The sequence below is a fragment of the Mixophyes fleayi genome, chromosome 6 (genome assembly GCF_038048845.1).
Source record: "Mixophyes fleayi isolate aMixFle1 chromosome 6, aMixFle1.hap1, whole genome shotgun sequence".
Classification (NCBI taxonomy): domain Eukaryota; kingdom Metazoa; phylum Chordata; class Amphibia; order Anura; family Limnodynastidae; genus Mixophyes; species Mixophyes fleayi.
Genome location: NC_134407.1, coordinates 168,236,750 through 168,257,750, shown reverse-complemented (window position 1 = coordinate 168,257,750; position 21,001 = coordinate 168,236,750). Strand labels below are relative to the sequence as shown.

Below are 21,001 nucleotides of genomic sequence, written 5' to 3'. Positions count from 1 at the left end.
AAAGTCAAACAGTAAATCAATTAAAACAAAAGAATGTGTACAAATATGGTCAGAACAAGTGCTATTTCTTTAAGATATGTTTTGAGTACAATGGCAAAAAGGTTTGGTAAGTAAACATGAAATGCAAACTCTCATATTATGCTCACAATTAGTCCCACCGCAAACTGCATATGTCTGGTGGTCTTTCAATAAACCTGATCTAGAATGTAGCTCTGAAGTCTAACAGAGCATGTACATGAGCAAAACGTTTGTTATATTGTTATATAACTCTGCTGAATGACTGTATCTCTGTCTAGTTTGGCAGGGGCGCACGCAGGGGGGGTTTCCGTGTCTCCAGAAACCCCTCCCTCCTTTAGCGAAGTGCCCCTCATAGCGGCACTGTACTATATAGCAGCCGGTGGTGCTGTATTGTATACAATCGTCGTATAGTACAGTGCTGCCGAAACGGAGCTGCTGGTTTTTTTTTTTGGTTTTTTTTTTTGGAGGAGGGGAAACCCCCCCCCCCCTAAAAATCCTGCCTGTGCCCCTGTTTGGCTACATATACGGGTGTGAAATGGTTAGATCCTGTTGCTTGGTGGTTTAGTGGAATAAGAGGATCACATGGGGCTGATCAATGACCACAAATATCATTGGCTGACTGCATTATCTGGCCTCACAAATCGAAATCTATTTACTGCTGACTAGATTTTGAGCAGGATTACAGGGCTTTTTGGGCCCATACATGAAGCTATGTCTGTACTATTTAGACTGAAATAAGAGGACATATTTAAGATAATGTTCTGGCTATGGTTAAGAGGGTTATTTTTTCAATATTTCTAAACATTTCAAAAGACACTACAATCAGCCTCAATTTCCAAGGCAATGACTGATAACAGTGACCAATTTCCTGCACTCATCTGAAAATAAAATATAAATGCAATGTCAAATACCTTCAGTTCTTTTACAATATGAAAAAGTGTACATATATATTGTGTGAATTTTATTATTAGGTCTATGTAAACTAACTTGAGTTTTAGCTTTAGAGATAATTTAAAAATTTTCATTTTAAATTAAATATATTGGCATTGAATAGTACATATATATATATATATATATATATATATATATATATATATATATATATATATATAAATGAACTAATAATTATTGAAAAGAGGTACATGAAGTGGAGTTGACTACCATATAGAGAATGTAGATGAATATATTGAAAACATTGAAGATTAAATAGAGGACAAGCAGAATTTATGTGGCTCTCATGTTTGGTAAGTCATTTATTTTGTTTGCACAACATGACATGTGAATCACTTTAGACACAAAGAAATGTGTAATGGCTTTCTAAGATCTGTAAATGAATTTGAAAACAAGATTAATAGGATTCAAAGGTTTTATTTGCATAGTTCTTTTCCTGGCTTTCTTATCAGCAATGGAGGTATAGTGTGCTTTTATAGTGGGGAGGAGCGGCAATTCCTGGATATATAAAGAGTTATGTACGCAGTACATATGTACCTGCGTTCTGAGCTGTGCATCTTTCTTAGGTCCCCATTCACTTGCTGTCCAGTTGAAACTCATCATGTCCTACGGCATAATGCCATACAAGAGGTTGGCCTCTGTAGAGCGCACACCAACTTTGACCGGAGGAAACTACAGCAAAGCAGTTTCTACAAGATATGCTGGCAGTGTCTATGGTGGTGCTGGTGGATATGGCACTAAAATCTCCAGCAGCTCAAATTTTGGTGGTTCCTTGGGCAGCCTCAACAAACTTCAAATTAGCACCAATAGTGATGTTCTACTCAGCGGAAATGAGAAACAGACGATGCAAAACCTGAATGACCGCCTGGCTTCTTACCTGGAGAAAGTACGATCCCTGGAGAGCTCCAATGCCCAGATAGAACTCCAGATCAAGGAGTGGTACAGCAAGAACTCTGGCACTGTGGAGCGCAACTATCAACATTACTACAAACTAATTAATGACCTGAAGGACCAGGTGAGATACTAATGTTTAATATAATTTCATTCCTTAAACCAGTTGTTATTTTTTCATTCTAAAATGAGAATTATAGTTCACAACACAATGTAAACACTACCCACCCACTAGGCTCTCTGTATATAGACAACAATAGATACATTGGGAATAACAAAGAAAGTCTTTTCATGTCTGTTGTGTTGATTTTGGCATAATGCTTCTCCTAGTTACTTGGTAAACAACATGAATAATTACTTAATGCATCATAAACAGTAACTCAGCATGTGCTGTCAAGAGCACAGTGGTATCTAACAAAAAATTTAATTTGGAATTATTTACCTTGTATAAAAACAGCAGAGAACTAGAATATTTAATTCATTTAAAGTATCATCAAAAAATATCTAAGCAAATTACACCATGGCTACAACCATGTTATTGTTGTCTTTACCAGAATCACCATCTGATGTATTGGTGAATATCAGATGCATCTTATAGGAGAGTAATCAGAAACATTTTCTTCACATATTGCTGAACACCAGAATAATTTTATTGAACTACCATATAGGAGAGTACCTAAAGCCACATTCACCTTGTTTCTGAAAAACAGAACTACTTGTTAAGGTATAGGCACCTTATTCCAATTTAGCAGATGGCTAGAAGCTAATACACAGTATACAGAAACTTAAATTTATTTAATGCAGGACATCATCGTGTGTTCCCGAATTTAGAAAAATTTTTCCAACTAAATTAAACTGGGCTCAATGAAATAATTGATGTAAAACTAGAATTGTATGTTAATTAATTATTTCATTAGGTTGTCTGTCAGATCCAGTGTTAAATCAAGAGAAGACAGTATATGCTGAATAAGTGGGTCAGGTTGAGTTCTATGGAAATAGCAGAGAACTGAAATATTACTCTCTAATTTCAGCATATTGGACTAATACAATTTTTTATGCAAGACCTTGAACCTTCTCAACCGATAAAAAGTGTTCTCCAAAATGTTCTTCTCAAAGTAAAAGAGGAGGCGATTGCACCAAGGGCACTGTTGTTTTTTTTTTTTTTACAAGTGAGAGCCAAAAAGCTGTTTAGGTTAGTTCTCTCTGGCGCTTACCAGTAACCACACTGTATATTTCACTACTAATCTTTAGGGAAGTTAATAGTCTTCTGTAGGAAGAAATGGTTTGTTCATCGCATGTTGCTATGTCTGTATTTGATCCTTATTAATGTAAATGTGCAAATAAGTTCTGTTTCATATGGACAATTTACCTGTTCTAAACCTTCATGCCATCTTGCCACCCATTACCAGTTCTCATCTTGTCATCCATTACCAGTTCTCATCTTGTCATCCATTACCAGTTCTCATCTTCCCACCCATTACCAGTTCTAATCTTTTCACCCATTACCAGTTCTCATCTTGTCATCCATTACCAGTTCTCATCTTCCCACCCATTACCAGTTCTCATCTTCCCACCCATTACCAGTTCTCATCTTCCCACCCATTACCAGTTCTCATCTTTTCACCCATTACCAGTTCTCATCTTTTCACCCATTACCAGTTCTCATCTTGCCACCCATTACCAGTTCTCATCTTCCCACCCATTACCAGTTCTCATCTTTTCACCCATTACCAGTTCTCATCTTCCCACCCATTACCAGTTCTCATCTTGCCACCCATTACCAGTTCTCATCTTTTCACCAATTACCAGTTCTCATCTTTCACCCATTACCAGTTCTCATCTTGCCACCCATTACCAGTTCTCATCTTTTCACCAATTACCAGTTCTCATCTTTCACCCATTACCAGTTCTTATCTTTTCACCCATTACCAGTTCTCATCTTCCCACCCATTACCAGTTCTCATCTTTTCACCCATTACCAGTTCTCATCTTCCCACAAATTACCAGATCTCATCCTCCCACCTATTACCAGTTCTCATCTTACCACCCATTACCAGTTCTCATCTTTTCACCAATTACCAGTTCTCATCTTCCCACCCATTACCAGTTCTCATCTTTTCACCCATTACCAGTTCTCATCTTGCCACGTTACAAGAAATCTATACAAGTATAAAAGATTATTGCCATTGTTTATAAAGGAAAGTTTAGCAAAGTACCAAGAGATATTTATTGCATACTGTACATTTACAATTGTTCTATTAGGTCCAAAGAGTCACACCGTTTCCGTGCATTAAATATTCATGTGAGGATTATTTTACAGACAGTGTAAGGGTTATAAATAGGGATAACGCCACTGCTGTGAACTTTCCAAGTGAGTCTGTTTGAAGATGCTGATTTGCATTATTATAGAAACATAAAATACACTATTTCCCTTTTACTGGAAGCTGATTTCTTTCTCAGCATGGTAGATAAAATGATTCAAATTAGCTACTGGTGCTAATACCTTTCATTGACCATTGCTAACACTAGACTATATATTATATAATGATACTGTTGAGAAGAAAGTGAAAAGCTATATGCTATAAGTGAGGAACTATGGCTGTGTACTAGAAAATAGATCTTACCAATAGTACACTTTAAGTTATAGTAAGCTATTAACATACACTATAACACCACTAAGCCAACCTACACACCTTGATCTATTTACACTGATGCTCTGTAAGATTATTTTAAGGACAATAGTTTTATTTGCAAGGTCCTACTGGAAGAATACCTACCTGTGGATCTCATGTTGCTATGTTTACAACCTATCAGTAGTCATTTAACGTATTTTTAAAAAACTGTGGCCCACTGTTCCTGAAAGCTCCAAATTGAGACTATTTACTATATTAAACTAACAAAGCCTGACTATACAGTGTATTGCACATAAGACACTTGATCATTACATACATGACACTTTTTGCAAATGAAAATTTATTGCAGGAATTTCTGGGACAATTTAAACATTTGTTTATCACTCATAAACTTGCTGGCTACAAGCAATATTTGATCATCAGCACAGATTAGCTGGCAATACCATTTGAAAAGAAACCTCCTGACTTGAGTGGGGGAATTATACAAAATACTATAGGAGGATGCAGAAAGTAAATTCCCTAAAAATGGATGCAAAATGTATCACTTTGGGCCTGGTTCATGAAGGCATGCAAACCAAACGTTATGTGCCTTTTTTAAAAAAACTCACATAAATCGGATATATGCATGTCCGTATTCAACAAGGAGCAGATGTAAAGATGCCTCTGTTGATGAATATGGGTCTAGGTCTGCTATCCTCTAACAATCAATACACTGCCCAATATGTCCAGTACCTATGTAGAATATAAAGTCACAAAAGAATGCACAGAAAAAAAACTATTAACCTCACCTGTTAATAATATAGTCATTAATGAAAAGACATTAAAAAAAGGAAAACATATTTTTACTTTTGTTCCCCATAAAATACACTTTTTTGAGGAAGTTTTGAATGTGTACTGTACATAAAGTGCATTTTTACAGTTGCTTCTGATTGCAAACACATAGTTGGTACAAGTGATACAACAAAAAACACGTACCTTAGAGATGCCCAAAGCTTGAATCAGACATTACCTGCGTTCATTCGAGCTTGGCACGCCCTTACTGTACATTGACTGCGTACACACGCCCAGTCACCTCTTTGTTTCACCCCTGAAATAGTAAGCTGTACTAAGGTTACTTTAGGCAGGATGATGAATCGGACATTGATGCACTCATTGACATGCAGTCTGGTTCTAGGCATGCGCAAAATCCGGCAGATATTGTCATTATTTTCCTTAATGAATCAGACCCTTCATGCCCAGAGGGTATACCCTCTGCATTGCAATGTCAATATGTTACATTTCTTTAGCCTATGTTTCATCAGCAAAACAATGGTTCACTTGATGGGTCTCTTTAGCCAGCACTTAATGATTCAATAGAACTTAAATCTAATAAATCTGTTTCTATAAAATCCAGTTTACATGGATCTCATAGTACTAGAATGCAGGAGAAACTTAGGACAGATGTCTCCTGTTCTACTCTGGGATTGCCCTTGGGTTTGCTCTATGTTGGGGAAGGAAGCATCCCAAACTACTAACAATTGCCAGGACTGTACTCTTCTGAGGGTTTTGAAACAGAAATAAAAGGTTGCCACAATGTTAGCTTGTGGTGCAGTTGTTGTGCAGTTGTTAGCTCAAGTCTATGTAGAATGTATATGGTCACAGACCTCTTGGGTTACTTATAATATCAGTGTTGGACCTACTGTGCAAGGGGTGCAGTCACTAAAGGACCTGTAGGTAAGGGGGACAGTAATGTGCTCAGGCCAATTGTGCAGAGATTCAACATTGCACCTTTAGCATGGCTGGAGAATGAATTCATAGTGTCAATGTGGTCATTTTCCAGTTGGGTTTATAATCTGTGCCAATCAACATTGTATAGTTCCCTATAAGATATTGATTAGGATCAGCAATATTGTGATGTCATACTTATGTGATTCATGGCCATTTCAGTCTAAAATTGGCTGCCAAAACTAAAATGTGTTTGTGCTTACTAAATTGGCTTTAATATGGATATGAATTCATATGTTAACATATATGACACCATACAGAAATGTATTGGTTAAATTCTGACTTTCTTCCTCCACACCCAACAGTCACACCTTCTTCTTCACAGTTCTATAACCTTATATGGGCATTAAAACTCCTCAGTGCTACCGAAACCATTCCATATGCAATATACAATAGTACTTACAGCCGTTTACACATGACTCAGAGAACAGATTTACCCAGTACACAATGGCCTGCTCCTGTTCTTCCTAATTATTTTCCAGTGGAAACCTGGGTTAGATTTTATAGTATGTTCATTTTCTCTTTTATTCACTGTTTTTAATGTAAAAAAACCAACTAGTTTTGTAGCAGTAGCGTGTTCCTAATGACATTTTAAGCCACTACACCCATCAAACCTTCTTATATGCTCTATCTAATGAGATCATTTTTTCACATACTTATTTAATTCTATACATAAATCCAATATGTCATACTGTGCATCTGCTGAATCTCTGTAGCATAAGATGCTTGCTAGAGGCTATTCAGCTTACATTCATGAAGTTAGATCATAAGAGAATTTGTAATGAGCAACATGTGTCAAAACTCCCTCTACTGTATAAAATGCAATAAAAAAATTTATGCAAAAAAATGTACGTTTCCTATTAAGCAATTCTAGTCCAAAACTCAAATAAACAGGGTGCAACCTGCACCTAGGAGCTACAGGTATATCCCCAGCAGACACCATGAGCTTTGTTGAAATCTTCTAAACATGAGGAAACTTGTTATGTAACACTGGGGGGGGGGGGGGGGTGATACGTCAATTCTTAAGCTTATTTACTTGTGTAAAAAGAAATTCCCTTTGAAAATGTAAATGACACCATGTTAATAACATGTCTTTACATTTACAATGCTTAGGGAATATCTCCCAGATGACTGTGATATTTTCCCATATAGAATGACATATTACAGAAGAAACAATCACTGACATTGCATGACTAACAATATGTTCAGGAGACGAAAACGTTGCACTTTGATATATGATCAATCGCAGTCAAATAATACGACATCAGAATACAAAGAATGAATGATTAAGGGAGGGAACCGTCTCTGTGAAAAGATCATTGTATGAGGAAACCTTAGTAAAATTAGAGAAATATTAACACACCCTTCCATACCTCATCCCACCTCAGACATAAATAACTAAAAGAAAAAGTCACAAAGAAATCATTGTCAGGAGTTGATCCGGTGCGTTTATATTTTGCATCATTGATAAGAGCTTTGTGCCAGTTGGTGTGTGCCAGCTTTTAAAGTGTTAGACAAATATAATTTATTTTTGGCAATTGAGTTTGTTCTGTAATAAGAACGCTCTCACATGTTTCCTGCAGTAAGGAAGATACTTTCTCTTTAATTAATAAACCACTTTCTAATTATATAAGTAATTATGCTCTTGTTTATCTCTGAAGCATTGCTCTAAGATACCATTTAATAATAATTACTGGAAAACTTCTGCCGCCCAAAAATAAAACCACTCCACTGGGTATAAAAGCTTTATAGTTTACAGAAGCCTAATTGTAAACAATTTTCTATTTTCACATCGGCCTTTTGCTAAGTTTGTTTTACAAACATAGATTTTGCATTTTCCTGCTTTCTCCCAATAAGGTCTAATTTACTGTACTACTTGCTGGATTTATGTCATTACTCTTTTTTACTTGCTATACATAAAAATAAGTCTATATAAAATAAACTAAAAACAGAACATATTGTGAACTACAAGGGCCACGGAAGGATATAGTTGGCCCAGGTCAATAATCACATTGTGGGCCCTATACCTCTTTTGCACAATACAGGGGATAACTTGTTGCTGCAGATAAAAAGCAAAGTGTATGACATTTTGGCAAATAAGCAGAAAATGACAGCAAAACAATTGTTATCTTTTTGTGTTTGCAGATTAGTCAATGAACATAAGGGTGTGAGGTCATTCTGTCTTTCCTCCTTTCGATTTTTTAACAAGTGAATCAGAATGGAGGTGAGACGGACCTTATATGTAGCTCATTGATCTTTATGGAGAGGCTTTGATGCAATACAAATTGTCATCTTAGCAAGGCAGATGATGGAACAGGGAAATATAATATGGTATGTCTTTATTATTGGGTTTGTTACATTTTTATCATTTAGGAAGGAAAGATCAGAGCATTTTAGGACTCCAGATAGATATAGAACTTGTGCCACTTTCACAGCTGTGATTTAGGTTTGGAGTAGGGCTTGGTATAAAATTAGGTCTAGGCTGAAAGGTTGGTGAAGGTTGAGATATTTATTGACAGGAGATATTATGGTCTCTATGGATAAGCAACTGATTTATGAGTGAAACCTCCCCTAAAAATGGAGAGTATTTTGCTTAATTGGACACTAGGGGGTAAAATTATGAAGCTACGGGTTTGAAAAAGTAGAGATGTTGCCTATAGCAGCCAATCAGATTCTAGCTGTCATTTTGTATATATGATAACTGGAATCTGATTGGTTGCTAAAGGCAGCATGTCCATTTTTTCAAACCAACAGCTTGACAAATTTACCACTAGAGAGTCATCTCCCACTTACCAAGACTAGAAAGTCTAATATGCGTTCGCTGTCGCGCTTGGCACAAAGCAAATGGCTCATTTATTAAAACCGGCCAGCTACAGGCATACATATCAGTACATTAAACTTACATTTCTGATATCTAATACACTTTAAGAATTGTACTCACTATAACTTATTGTCAATAACAGTATAGGGCATCTGATATACAAATGTGGCTTGTGACTCGACTGAGAGTCGTCAAGCAATTTAAAGTTTAATGAGGCTGTCTTCAAAATAAAAAATATTTTAAAAAATAAATAATTAGTTGGGTTTTTTTTTTCCAGATACTGAATTCCAGCTTGGACAATGCAAGAATACTGTTGCAGATAGACAATGCTAAGTTGGCAGCAGACGACTTCAGACTCAAGTAAGTGTAATCTCCATACACTACATGATTTTCACCTTGTTTCTCTGGAACAAATACAAAACATTGAAAAAGTGATCCCCAGGGCATCAGCCCAATTCCTTGAATTTATAACCTTGTAAATTTTTACATACCATTTGCTCCTGTATAGCTTTTTACAAAGCTGTTTCTGCTGCAGAGACCATCAGGTTGAACATAGGTTGTATAAGAATCAGCAATAGCTTGGCCTTTATTTTATTACTATGGGGAGATTGAATCATATATATATATATATATATATATATATATATATAATACATGTTACCTATGGGTTTTATAAGAATATTTGAAATATTGTGAAGTATAACTGTACTAAGTATTATACATCTAGTGGCAACCACAGTGATGACTGGAAGTACAATTTTCAACAAATGAATACGTGATCATTGCTGACACAATACTGGTCATATTATATTACAGCTGACACATTAACTTCCAGCTCAGCTCTTGTCACAGGTAATAGGCCCAGGCAGACCTTGCCCTATGGAGCATACAAACTAATCTTACAGGAAAACACCTACAAAGTACTCAGACTATTCATCTGATGATGTGTCTTATTATTTGCCTAGTGTATAATAAAAGGCAATAAACACTGTGGCCACCTCCTACTTGATGTACAGATCTGGTTCCTTTTAAAGTGAAACATAAAAATAATAATATAGAAAAAAACCTCTATTTAAAATCTGTGTATACATATCTTCAGTTAAAACAAAATCATTGTTTTACCATGTTAGCCAGTAAATTATAATCAAGCACATGCAGTGTGCCTTTGGTAGTTTAAAAATATATTTTTTAAGATTTATTTATGTTCAAAAGTACTTGCTTATGCTTTAAAATTGGTCTTTCAAGAATGTTTGCTACACTTTTCAATATAAGATGTTATTAATAAAACGTATTTAAAGAAAAAGAAATTGGTTAAAGCAAAACTATTTACAAATTGCAAAACATCTGCTGTGCAGTGCAAAATCACCTTTGGACTTGCTCTGGGGCGCGCTTTGCGCAAATGTACACAGGTTTCCACCATGGTGAATGGGTTTATGCCCAAGACATTGGATCCTGCAGAGGAGCAGAAGTTTACACATGCCGAGGGGAGAAGCTGGGTGGAGTGGAAGCGATCCATGCACTGGGCATTGCCCGTTCATCTAGGTTTGCAGAGCGCTGCAGAAACAAGATTTCAGTTTGTAGTGCAAGACTATTGAAATGAGATAAAGGGGTGGAGAGGACACATTTTTAAGAACATCTTTTGCTGTACAGAAGGGGTGCAGAGCCTTTTCCACTACACAAACGGACTTGAATTTTTCCCCAGCTCAGAGCTGGTGGTTTGCACGTCCCATGCGTTTAATGAGATGCATTTTGTGTCTTCATGTTGCACTACATTATTTCAAGGAGCAATGTAATAAAAAGCTTCATGTACACAAATTGCCACACTTTGTAATAAAGACAGTCCCGGGGGTAAATGTATTAAGTGCCGATTTTTTTAAACTTGCGCTATTCGGCGAGTTTGCAGTGACAATTTAAAGCGGCAATGGCTTTATAGGCATTGTTTTGCCTATAAAGCCATTGCCGTCTTAAATTTTCACTGGAGTGTCAAAGAGAGGAAAAGTAGGTGACTGAGGGGCACTCAGAGACGATGTATGAATATGTATATGAAATAAAATCAATTTTTAATGATATGCCTTAAAAATTATGTATTAACATTTCATCCTAAACCCCAAAGCTAGCGAAATATTTAAAAACAAAAAACAAAACAATAATTGTTAAAATTGCAGATCCACTGCAAACTTAGCTCAGTGGATTGATATAGATGAGTTCATATAGAAATTACACTATTAAAGAAGAATTCCCTATTAACAATATTGACCTCTAGGTATCTTAAATGATATATAGGATCAAATGGATGCCATTGTAGATCAACAGAAGCCCCTTGATAAGGGTTATAGTAGTGACTAACTAATATATCATAGTCAAAATTATTAGGAGATTGAATAACATTTCAGAGTAAGCCCCTATTTGTATAGTTGGTTATTAAATAGTAAAGAGTAACTTGGGAGAGATGCCTGTGAACCTTTAGAAGCAGTCCCCCATGTGGTCACTAGTATAGAAAATCTCAGGTTTGTCCTGTATCTACTAACTCTGATAATAAGTCTCCTAGAGGTCTATATATGAGAACAAGGTGTGTTTGTTAAATAGACTCAGGGAACAGCATGAGAACCCTGATGGTAGTAACGCTAAATATCCTGCACTATTTCTCCCTAAATGCCCTGTGTATTCTAAAACCGCTAATTTGGTCAATCAAGGGTAGGAGAAAATAGTGAGAGCGTGAATAGATGATATTACATATTATGAACATTGAGCTAAGAAACGCCAACGCGCGTTTCGCTGAACAGCTTATTAAATTTTCACTGTAAACTCGCAGAATAGCATTGAGTTTAAAAAATCGGCACTTAATACATTTAATCCCCCCTCTTCCCCCCTGGTGTGTCTTTACTGTCATTATTAATTAGCTACCTAAATGAGACTAGGCCAAGCAGTATTTTTTTTAAGGAAAAACTGAAAAGTTTTATTTAAGGACTGGCTCTAAAGTGCAAGAGGTTGGACTTTAATGTGAAATTTCCACTTTTGCACAGAGTGCCTTTAGAGTTTTCCACTTCTTTCTCTACAGAGGTGCACTTTTATGTTGTAGTGGCATCTAACAATATTAAAGAGTAGGTATACTAGTAAGAAACTAAGGTATTTCTGCACTGCACATTGAATGCACTTTGTAAATGACCTCTTCATTGTGCAATTTAATGCTGGAGATACTGTAAAATAAAATGATATACCAGCTGAGCCCTACAGTGAGTACCAACCTGAGGTCTCCATCAATCTTCTCTGTGTTTTTCAAGAACAAATTATGCTTTTTTACTATGGACAGAAACTGAAATATTGCACCTCATTTGTAGTCTATAAAGCGACCTAAGTAGTAAACTAAAATAAAGGTGTCTGAACAATCATGGATCTTCGCTGATCAACCCCACAATGGGGCATCATCCAATTGAAATTCCAGAAAACTGGTTGAAATTCCAGAAAACTGGGATGCAGAAAAACTAATTGATAATCTCTCCGAGTAATTGCAGAAAATATGGACACTGTTTTACAGTTCTATACTGAAAAGTATCATCTCCCGATAGTAGTCTTAAACTGCTTGCTGCATCTCTATGATATCGAACTTCTTTTTTTTTTCATCTGTGTTAATATGTTATAGGTTTGAAACTGAACTGCATCTGAAAATGGGTGTGGAAGCAGACATTATGGGACTGCGTAAAGTTATTGATGATCTAAGCCTGGCTAAAGCAGACCTTGAGGTGCAGATTGAGTCCTTGCAAGAGGAGCTTGCCTATCTCAAGAAGAACCATGAAGACGTGAGTTTCATTTTATCGGGACACTGTCTTTAAGACTGGGTACCATTTATATTTATATAAATTATGAAAAAAATATATAAAAATTATCACACAATAGAGGCACCTATTAATTGGGTTGAAACAATGTTTACCCTTTCAGTTCACTAAGAACTACAGTCATTAGTGCGGCATGAAGTATGCAATGCCTCATTTCTAAAGTATAGGTGACAGGTAGACTGTAGACATGCCCTGATGATGTCTCACTATTCACTGTGCTGTAAAACACTAGGTACTGAAGGTGATATCATTTTTACTTTATAACATGAATTATAGGATTTTACCCTACATTTCAAATAACATATCATGATAGTGACTCTTTAAGCAGACATGGCTTTATCACATATTTGTGGTATGTAATTACCTCTAGATTGTAAGCTCACAAGCAGAGCCCTCTCTGCCTTCTCTCCCACATCTGCATCATCTTCGTCAACCTGATATGTACTTGTTCTGTTTTTAGATATTCTTTGTCTTTATGTATAATTTATTATCGGCATAGTTTGTTATTTTTTTGTATGATTTATTATACCAATTGTCTGGTGCTGCAGAGATAATGATGAGTCCACAAATGCAATCTGTAAAAGATTCTAAGGTACGAAACTGTTCTAGATATTACTGACTCATGATTAATTTCTGTTTCTCCGTGCACAGGAGGTTGGAGTTCTTCGCCAGCAAGTTGGTGGCAAAGTCAGTGTAGAGATGGATGCAGCTCCATCTCTGGATCTGTCCAAGGTCTTGGCTGACATGAGACTCCAATGTGAAGCCGTAGTAGAAAAAATAAGGCAAGATGCAAAGGACCAATTTGAAGGCCAGGTATGTATGCTATTCAGGCAGTGGGCGTGCATGTAACTCTAAATAAATACTGGATATGAAGTGTGAAAGGAAAATCAACATCACCACACTGCCCCATAGCAAAATCTTGGGGAGGGCGTGGACATATTGTCATGCCTTCTGAGGCCCTTATTCCCACCTAAATAGGGGCTCACCTTGCATTCTCAGAAGAGGCACCTGCATGAAATAGCATGTACAACAATACTTCTACTGCTTGAAAACATATCATAATTAGCAAATAAAACTCTAAATAATAAAAATGGAACGCATTAACCCCTCCCCCCTCACTAAACTCCCCGTCACAGACACAAATTTCAACTCAATATCGGGCCTTGAACTGCATCTCGTTCACCTCTGGTAAACAGGTGTTGATACACTAATTAGTGATGCTCATCAAGGCCAACATTCGCCATTTAAGAAGGGTTCCTATTATTTGAAAATGAAAAAGACATCCCCATGACCTGAATCCAGTGAATCCTTTCCATACTTCCTTTTTGGTATCTCAAATAAGGTGTTAATTTGAGTCCATCAGTAGTTCAAATTTTGGGGGGAAATGTTTATGTGGATTATAGATTTTGGGTGAAAAATACTGGATTCCAGAGCCCTGTATATAAGCCTAGACCAGGATAAACATATACTGTAGTTTTAATCTTGATTCCCACAGTTTGATCAATAGAGAATAACTTTTTCTGAATCACACTTTGACATAATATGGGGAATTAATGGTTGTTAAAAAATAAATATAAATTGTTACAGGTATTTTTAAGCAGGGGTTAATTTTACTCTTTCTATAAATATTTAGTATTGTTTGTACTTCTTAATATTACTGGGAGATCACACTACAATACTCACCAATAAATAATTCTGTCAATAATTAAGTAAAAGCAATAATGATAACCCTATCAAGCTATAACAGATCACTTTAATTATTTTAACAGTAGCCTTCCATTGATCTAGTTGGGTTTAAATCGAAATGCAAGGGGCGAAGTGGGGCACCAGTAGCCCCCTACAGCTTAACTAGCAGAACAGAATACCTGCTATTACTGATGTAGTCCTCACTGGCTTCATGGTTATCATGTACCTCACAGGCATCAGAGAATCCAGAGAATTTTTGAAAGTGAGAAACACTGCTTCAGACATCTCACAGTGCTGCTCACTTCCGAATTTATGAAGCCTGGAGTGTAGAGCATGCTATGGCAAACACATTGGAAATGTAGGGGGCTTCGAGGATGGACTCTAGGCTTTTTACTTCACTTAATATAAATTTCACTTTGCCATGTTTACTGTCAAATAAAGAATGGTACCATGAGCCATAAAGCTTATGAGAGAATCAAGTACTTACAAAAATAAAATAAAATCCATGACTATGATTTATTATTATTATCATTATTATTATTATTATTATTATTATTATTATTATTATTATTATTAATAATAATAATAATAATAATAATAATAATAATAATAATAATAATAATAATAATATTTATGTAAATATATTATATTATGCAACACTATATAGAGGATATGTAGTCATTCACATCAGTCCCTGCCCCATTGGAGCTTACAGTCTAAATTCCCTAACACACACACTCTCTAAGGTCCATATTTCAAACTACAAGTTGGAGAGTAGGAGGAAACAAGGGCATTTGGAGGAAACCAACCCAAGTGTGTGGAGAACATACAAACTCCACACAGGACCATGGTTGGAATCAAAGCCATGACCCAACAGTGTGAAGCAGCAAAACTAGTTAGGTAATAAGGGCATCTTCTTTAAATCAATGTTATTATTTTAATTATAAAAGTGTTCTCTGTCATTAACATTCCACATTAAGCTAAAATGCATATTGTTTTACAGCTTATTACATGTAATCACTTGCTTAATTTTAAATAGTCTGCCTAAATCATGTGATATAACAGGTCTTTAGGTCCACAGTAACTACTGCTAATTGACAGTGTACACAGAGCACCAACAAGTTGAAAGTGACAGGAAATATTTATGTTTCCTATTAACTTGCTACAGGAAGAATTATTAAAAAATATAGTTTTTCCAGTTTTATGCACAATTTTTTTTGTTGCTTTCTAGTTTGAAGTGATAAGTGTGGATATAGACAAAAATACAAATGAGTTGGAACAACACAAGAGTGTACTTATAGAGATGCAACGCAGTGTACAAGGACTGGAGATCGAGCTACAAGCGGAACAGAGCAAGGTACTGTATGGCTGCCAAACTACCAATCATTGCCATTCTAATATAGGTAATATTTAGTAATATGATCATATTAATCTACAACAAACTTAAAAATTGTAAAATCATATGAATTTTTCATACTGTACACCAAATTGTTCAGGCACAATTTCTTTGGCCAGGCAAGCTTACAATGTAATTTTTGGTGTCTGGAAAGGCAACGTGACTTGTCCAAGGTCACAAGGAGATGACAGTAGGATTTTAACCAGAGTAACCAGAAGTCTCTCATTGTCCTTAAATAGTCAGTGGCCTCAACCACTGAGCAACCCACTACTAAATAAAACTGAATAATTGTTTTGTTATAATAAATTATTCATTTAATTTACTATTCAAGGGATGGTTGTCTCTAGTTTGACAAATGAGTGTTGACAGTATGAAAGTGCAAACCATACGACAGCATTATAGAACTTTTAATATATATTGTTCCTTCAAGAAAAATCTTTATTCCTACTACTCACAACACACCTGATGTATCTGTTTCTTCCTGCAGAAAAATGCTCTAATCGCCACCCTTGAAAATGTAAACGCTCAGTACACCTCAAAGCTGGCTCAGATGCAGGGAGCAATTAGTAATATCGAAGCACAACTGCAGCAGATCCGATCAGACCTTGGGCGTCAGACTCAAGAGTACGAGGTCCTCCTGAATATCAAGATACGCCTGGAAATGGAGATAGCCACTTACCGCCGTCTACTTGAGGGGGAAGAAACAGAGTGAGAAAAGTTTTTTACTTATAACAAAAACACCAAACACTACTTGCAATACAGAAATTATATTTATTCTTTGAAAAGTGCACACATAATGCAATGTACTTGAGGCATCCAGGCATCTCAGTTTTACCAGAACACTGCTAAAAAGCTCTGATACCCTTTCTGATCCCCATCTGGGCTCTGATGGTCAGGGTAATGAAGAAGATCGTGGACCCCCTGGTGACTTAGGCATCATAGTAGTCTCAGTATAATGGACTGACGTCAATAAGAACCCTGTTCAGTACACCAAAATAGTAAAAAAAATAAACACACACAATTTTCAAAACAAATTTAATTGACTTAAACACACAGCAAACACTTGTTTACCACTTAATTATATATAAAATGCAATCTTCATTATTGATTCACCATTGGCAATGAGAAAAATTTTATCAAGAGAAAAGAAGATTTTTTTTGCTAATAGTGCTCAGTGGATCAAGAAAAAACAATAACTACTTTCATTTTGGTCCACAGTGTTCTATTAGAAAACAAATCTTCTTCTCGCTTGATCTGTTATAGTCCAAAGGGAGAAATAATACCTAGAAAAGTGCACATAAAAAATAGTGTAACCATTTGCTATGAGCGCCTGTTGCCAAATGTCTGCTACCTAGAGTTTCTTTCACCACTCAGCCAATCACAAGCAGGCGATTAGGAAAAATGCATGTGATTTTCTGCCAGCTAAAGGTGAGTCCTGGGGACTCCCTGCTCATTGTGGCCAAACTGTTTCAAGTACCATTACTACCACCAATTATTGAATACAGACATTGCCTGTCAGGCTAGACATAACAACCTTGTCTATCCTGCAAAGCAATTCAATTAACTGTAGGCAGGGTTGGCACATTTTTGCTTAGTTGTTTCCAAACAAGTGAACATTGAAGCAGGGCTGAAGAAACAGCTGCAGGCATTTTTATAATAGATATGCTCGAATAAGCTGCAAACTGTTTCTCAACAGGTTCATCTAATCAGTACAACCATTTTTAAAAGTTAGATTGATTAAAAGAATCAAGCTAAATTTGAGTAAGTCAAAGAGGTTCGCCCATATTCAAGCTGGATCTGCAATGTTCAAGCTGGTTCGCACATATGTGACTCACCTCATAAGTTTCCAGCTTAAATTGATACATTTTATCACATTTTAATGGTGGACCTTGAACAGCGAATGCAAACTGCAAACACTTTAGTTTTCACTGTTCAAATAAAAAAAGGCAAATTGTTTTGAAATACTAGTTTTATCGCAAAGTCAAACTGCAAACACAAAGTCAAATTGCGTATCCTGATCCTGAACAGCGCAAGCGATCTGTGAAAGGGGAACATGACATTTTAGAACCACAGATTCAAATTGGGACCTATTTATGTTTATGCTGCAAAGAAGGTTTGGCCTTTGAAATTGTGGAATTCAATAACATTACAAACCAGCATCTCTATTTTGTACATATAGATACATGCTTATTATTGTGGATTGAAGCACACATGCTTGAATCTCATTATCTTTTAATATGCTTGCCACTCTCACTTTGGCAAGGACATTCAGTTGATGCACGTTTGTTGCATGTTACTGTGCAATGAATAGGTAACTTTGCCTCTACCTATACTTTATTTAGGGAAATAATGTGGGCATAAAATCCCTTTAATGCTCAAGAGACAGAAAATAAGAAAAATTGAAGGGGGTGAAAATAAAATGCCCTCACTTTTTTGCGCACGAAGCACTATTATGTGTGAAAGGAGGAGTAGAGATTGTTAAATATTTTACATATGTTGGGTTTTGCCTTAAAATGATTTATTATTTTACTTTATTATATGCATGTGCAAATTAAATTATAGCTGGTACAGCGATAATATAGGGACACATAAGAAATTTACCGGTGACTAGGCCTGGTGTTTGTTGTACAATACACTAATGCTTTTAAATATAATATCCAAAATTTCATATTATAATATCTTTTTTATTTCTCAGGTTTCAATTAACGGTCGAAGAAGAACAGAAGCTAATAGGTAAATAAATGATATACAGATAGATAGATAGATAGATAGATAGATAGATAGATAGATAGATAGATAGGTAGATAAATCTTGTCCTGCTTCCCTAGCCCTGTTTTTTGAGCCTATGCCTACTTCATGTTGGACATTGCCATCACTATCACTCTCTGTGCTATAAATAACTTGATCTGCATTACCAAGTTAACTCTGTGTAATGTGTTAATTAGTAGATGTCTGGCCTTTGTATTATTTATATATATATATATATATATATATATATATATATATATATATTAGGAAATGTGTTATGGATTGTTCCTTCTTGTAATAATAATAATCATCATATTAATAATAGTATAATCAATAGCTGTATTACTAGATGGCACAAAGTAAACATGAAACTAATAAATTCTATAATAAACAATTGCATTATTTTTTAAGCTAATTGCACTAATTCCTAAGGTTTAATTTAACTTGCTCAAGTTGTAAGACTCAAACCTGAAAAAAACTAATTTTAATACATTGAAAAGGAACATGAATTGTCTGTGTTTTCTAGAGTTGAATAGTAGGACACCTGTTCTGTGACAAATTTCAGTGAATGTTGATCCCACATTTCAAGTCACTAACTTGGATCAATTAATGTCCACTTAGCTCTTTAGCAGGCAAATAATGCCTGATACATAAGACATTATCAGATTCTGTCTATTATATTGAGATTTAATACGTGTTTCCATTGTTGTGATTAGTTTGACTTCATGCAAATGGATAAAATGTGTTATGAACTGTTAAATAGGCAGTGTGCCAAATTTAGTTAGCCAAGTTGGCCTGTTTCTTGGACATCTGCATAAGATATGCACTAATACAACATACTGACAACAATCCATCCTTTTCTTACAGAACAAAACAGAAGCAGGAAGATAAAGACTATTGTAGAAGAGATAATTGACGGGAAAGTTGTAACCACTGAAGTTAAAGAGATTGAAGAGAAGCTGCCAAGTACATATCAGTAAAGGGACACAGACAGATGCAATATGTCCTGAAAAAAAGCATACTTTTGACAAGTCTTTCCAAATAAAATGTCTTAAATAAACTGCCTCCTTCTTTATTCTGAGTGAAAAGTAATTATTTACCAAAGTAATAAATTACTTTTAATTAATTACCATAGTAAATAATTACTTTTCGTACCATAGTAGGTATGATCTACTCAATGAAATCAATTGTCTTACAAACTCCTTATAAATATATAGCCAATTGGTTTCAGTAAAATTAATTTAACGGTTCAGTTCAGAAAAATATGATCATGAGCCTGTAATATTTATTCATCAATCTTTATTGTATCTGACCATTCTATAGCAGAGCAGGTAATTCTTTTGAATTTATGACTGTAATCTCAGGTTGTCATTAGATGATTTTCTTTTCTATAATAAGTGTCCTATCCAAACCTCTTCCAAAGAATTTACTCTCTGTGGCCAATATATTAGCATGGCATTTAGGTACACATTTTTCCCTAAACCATAGCATCCAATCAGACATTTGCTCTCATTGTCTAATCTGCCCTAGGTAGAAGAAAGTTAATTATCAGTTGCAATCTTAGTAAATGAGACCTTCTACATTTTAGAACTTGCAGACGCTGTTGTTACATTCATTTATTTCTCAATAATATATATATATATATATATATATATATATATATATATATATATATATATATATATGTGGAACTTACATTCCCTGTTTTTACTATAGAACAGTACTTGGCACATATAGCATTAATTATGTGTTTGGAGAGTGCAGAGTATCCCTGTTTTCTTGTCTATAAAATGTGGGCAACCCCCTCTTGCACCCCTGTTTGTACATGGTGAGTGCAGAGGATCTATGTCTGTTTTTGTTTATATGTAAGTCCCATAACTCATGCACCCCATTTTCTACATTCTTTACATTTATTAGGGATGTGCACCGGCGACTTTTGAGGTCTCGTGTTTTGTGTTTTGGATCCGGATTTTCGTTATTTTTGGGGTTCGGATTTGTCTCGCAAAACACTTGACGAAAGGTCTCGGTTCGGATTTAAGGTTTTGGATTCGGATTTTTTTTGAAAAAAACATAAAAAGTTTAAAAATCAAGTTTTTGGGCTTATTTTCACTCCTAGGCTATTATTAACCTCAATAACATTCAATAACAAGCATTTCCACTAATTTACAGTGTATTCTGAACACCTCACAATATAGTTATTAGTCCAAAACGTTGCAACAAGGTATCTTTCTGGACTGCGTAGAGGAGTGGGTCACCACAA

General features: G+C 35.6%; 1 protein-coding gene across 1 annotated transcript; it reads left to right on the top strand.

The window, feature by feature from the left end:
* Positions 1-1,488: 1,488 nt before the first annotated feature.
* On the top strand, positions 1,489-19,801 carry LOC142094717 (keratin, type I cytoskeletal 19-like). The gene is made up of 8 exons (XM_075177138.1): positions 1,489-1,984; positions 9,356-9,438; positions 12,719-12,875; positions 13,563-13,724; positions 15,829-15,954; positions 16,481-16,701; positions 18,689-18,726; positions 19,609-19,801. The coding sequence occupies exons 1-8, from the start codon at positions 1,571-1,573 to the stop codon at positions 19,719-19,721; spliced, it is 1,314 nt and encodes a 437-aa protein (XP_075033239.1). The 5' UTR covers positions 1,489-1,570; the 3' UTR covers positions 19,722-19,801.
* The last annotated feature ends 1,200 nt before the right edge of the window (positions 19,802-21,001 follow it).

Bases quoted from the DNA above. Each gene is read 5' to 3' on its own strand.
- LOC142094717 (XM_075177138.1), top strand. From the start codon at position 1,571: ATGTCCTACGGCATAATGCCATACAAGAGGTTGGCCTCTGTAGAGCGC. The intron at 9,439-12,718 runs GTAAGTGTAATC...AATATGTTATAG, and splicing joins GCAGACGACTTCAGACTCAA to GTTTGAAACTGAACTGCATC. The intron at 18,727-19,608 runs GTAAATAAATGA...CTTTTCTTACAG, and splicing joins AGAAGAACAGAAGCTAATAG to AACAAAACAGAAGCAGGAAG.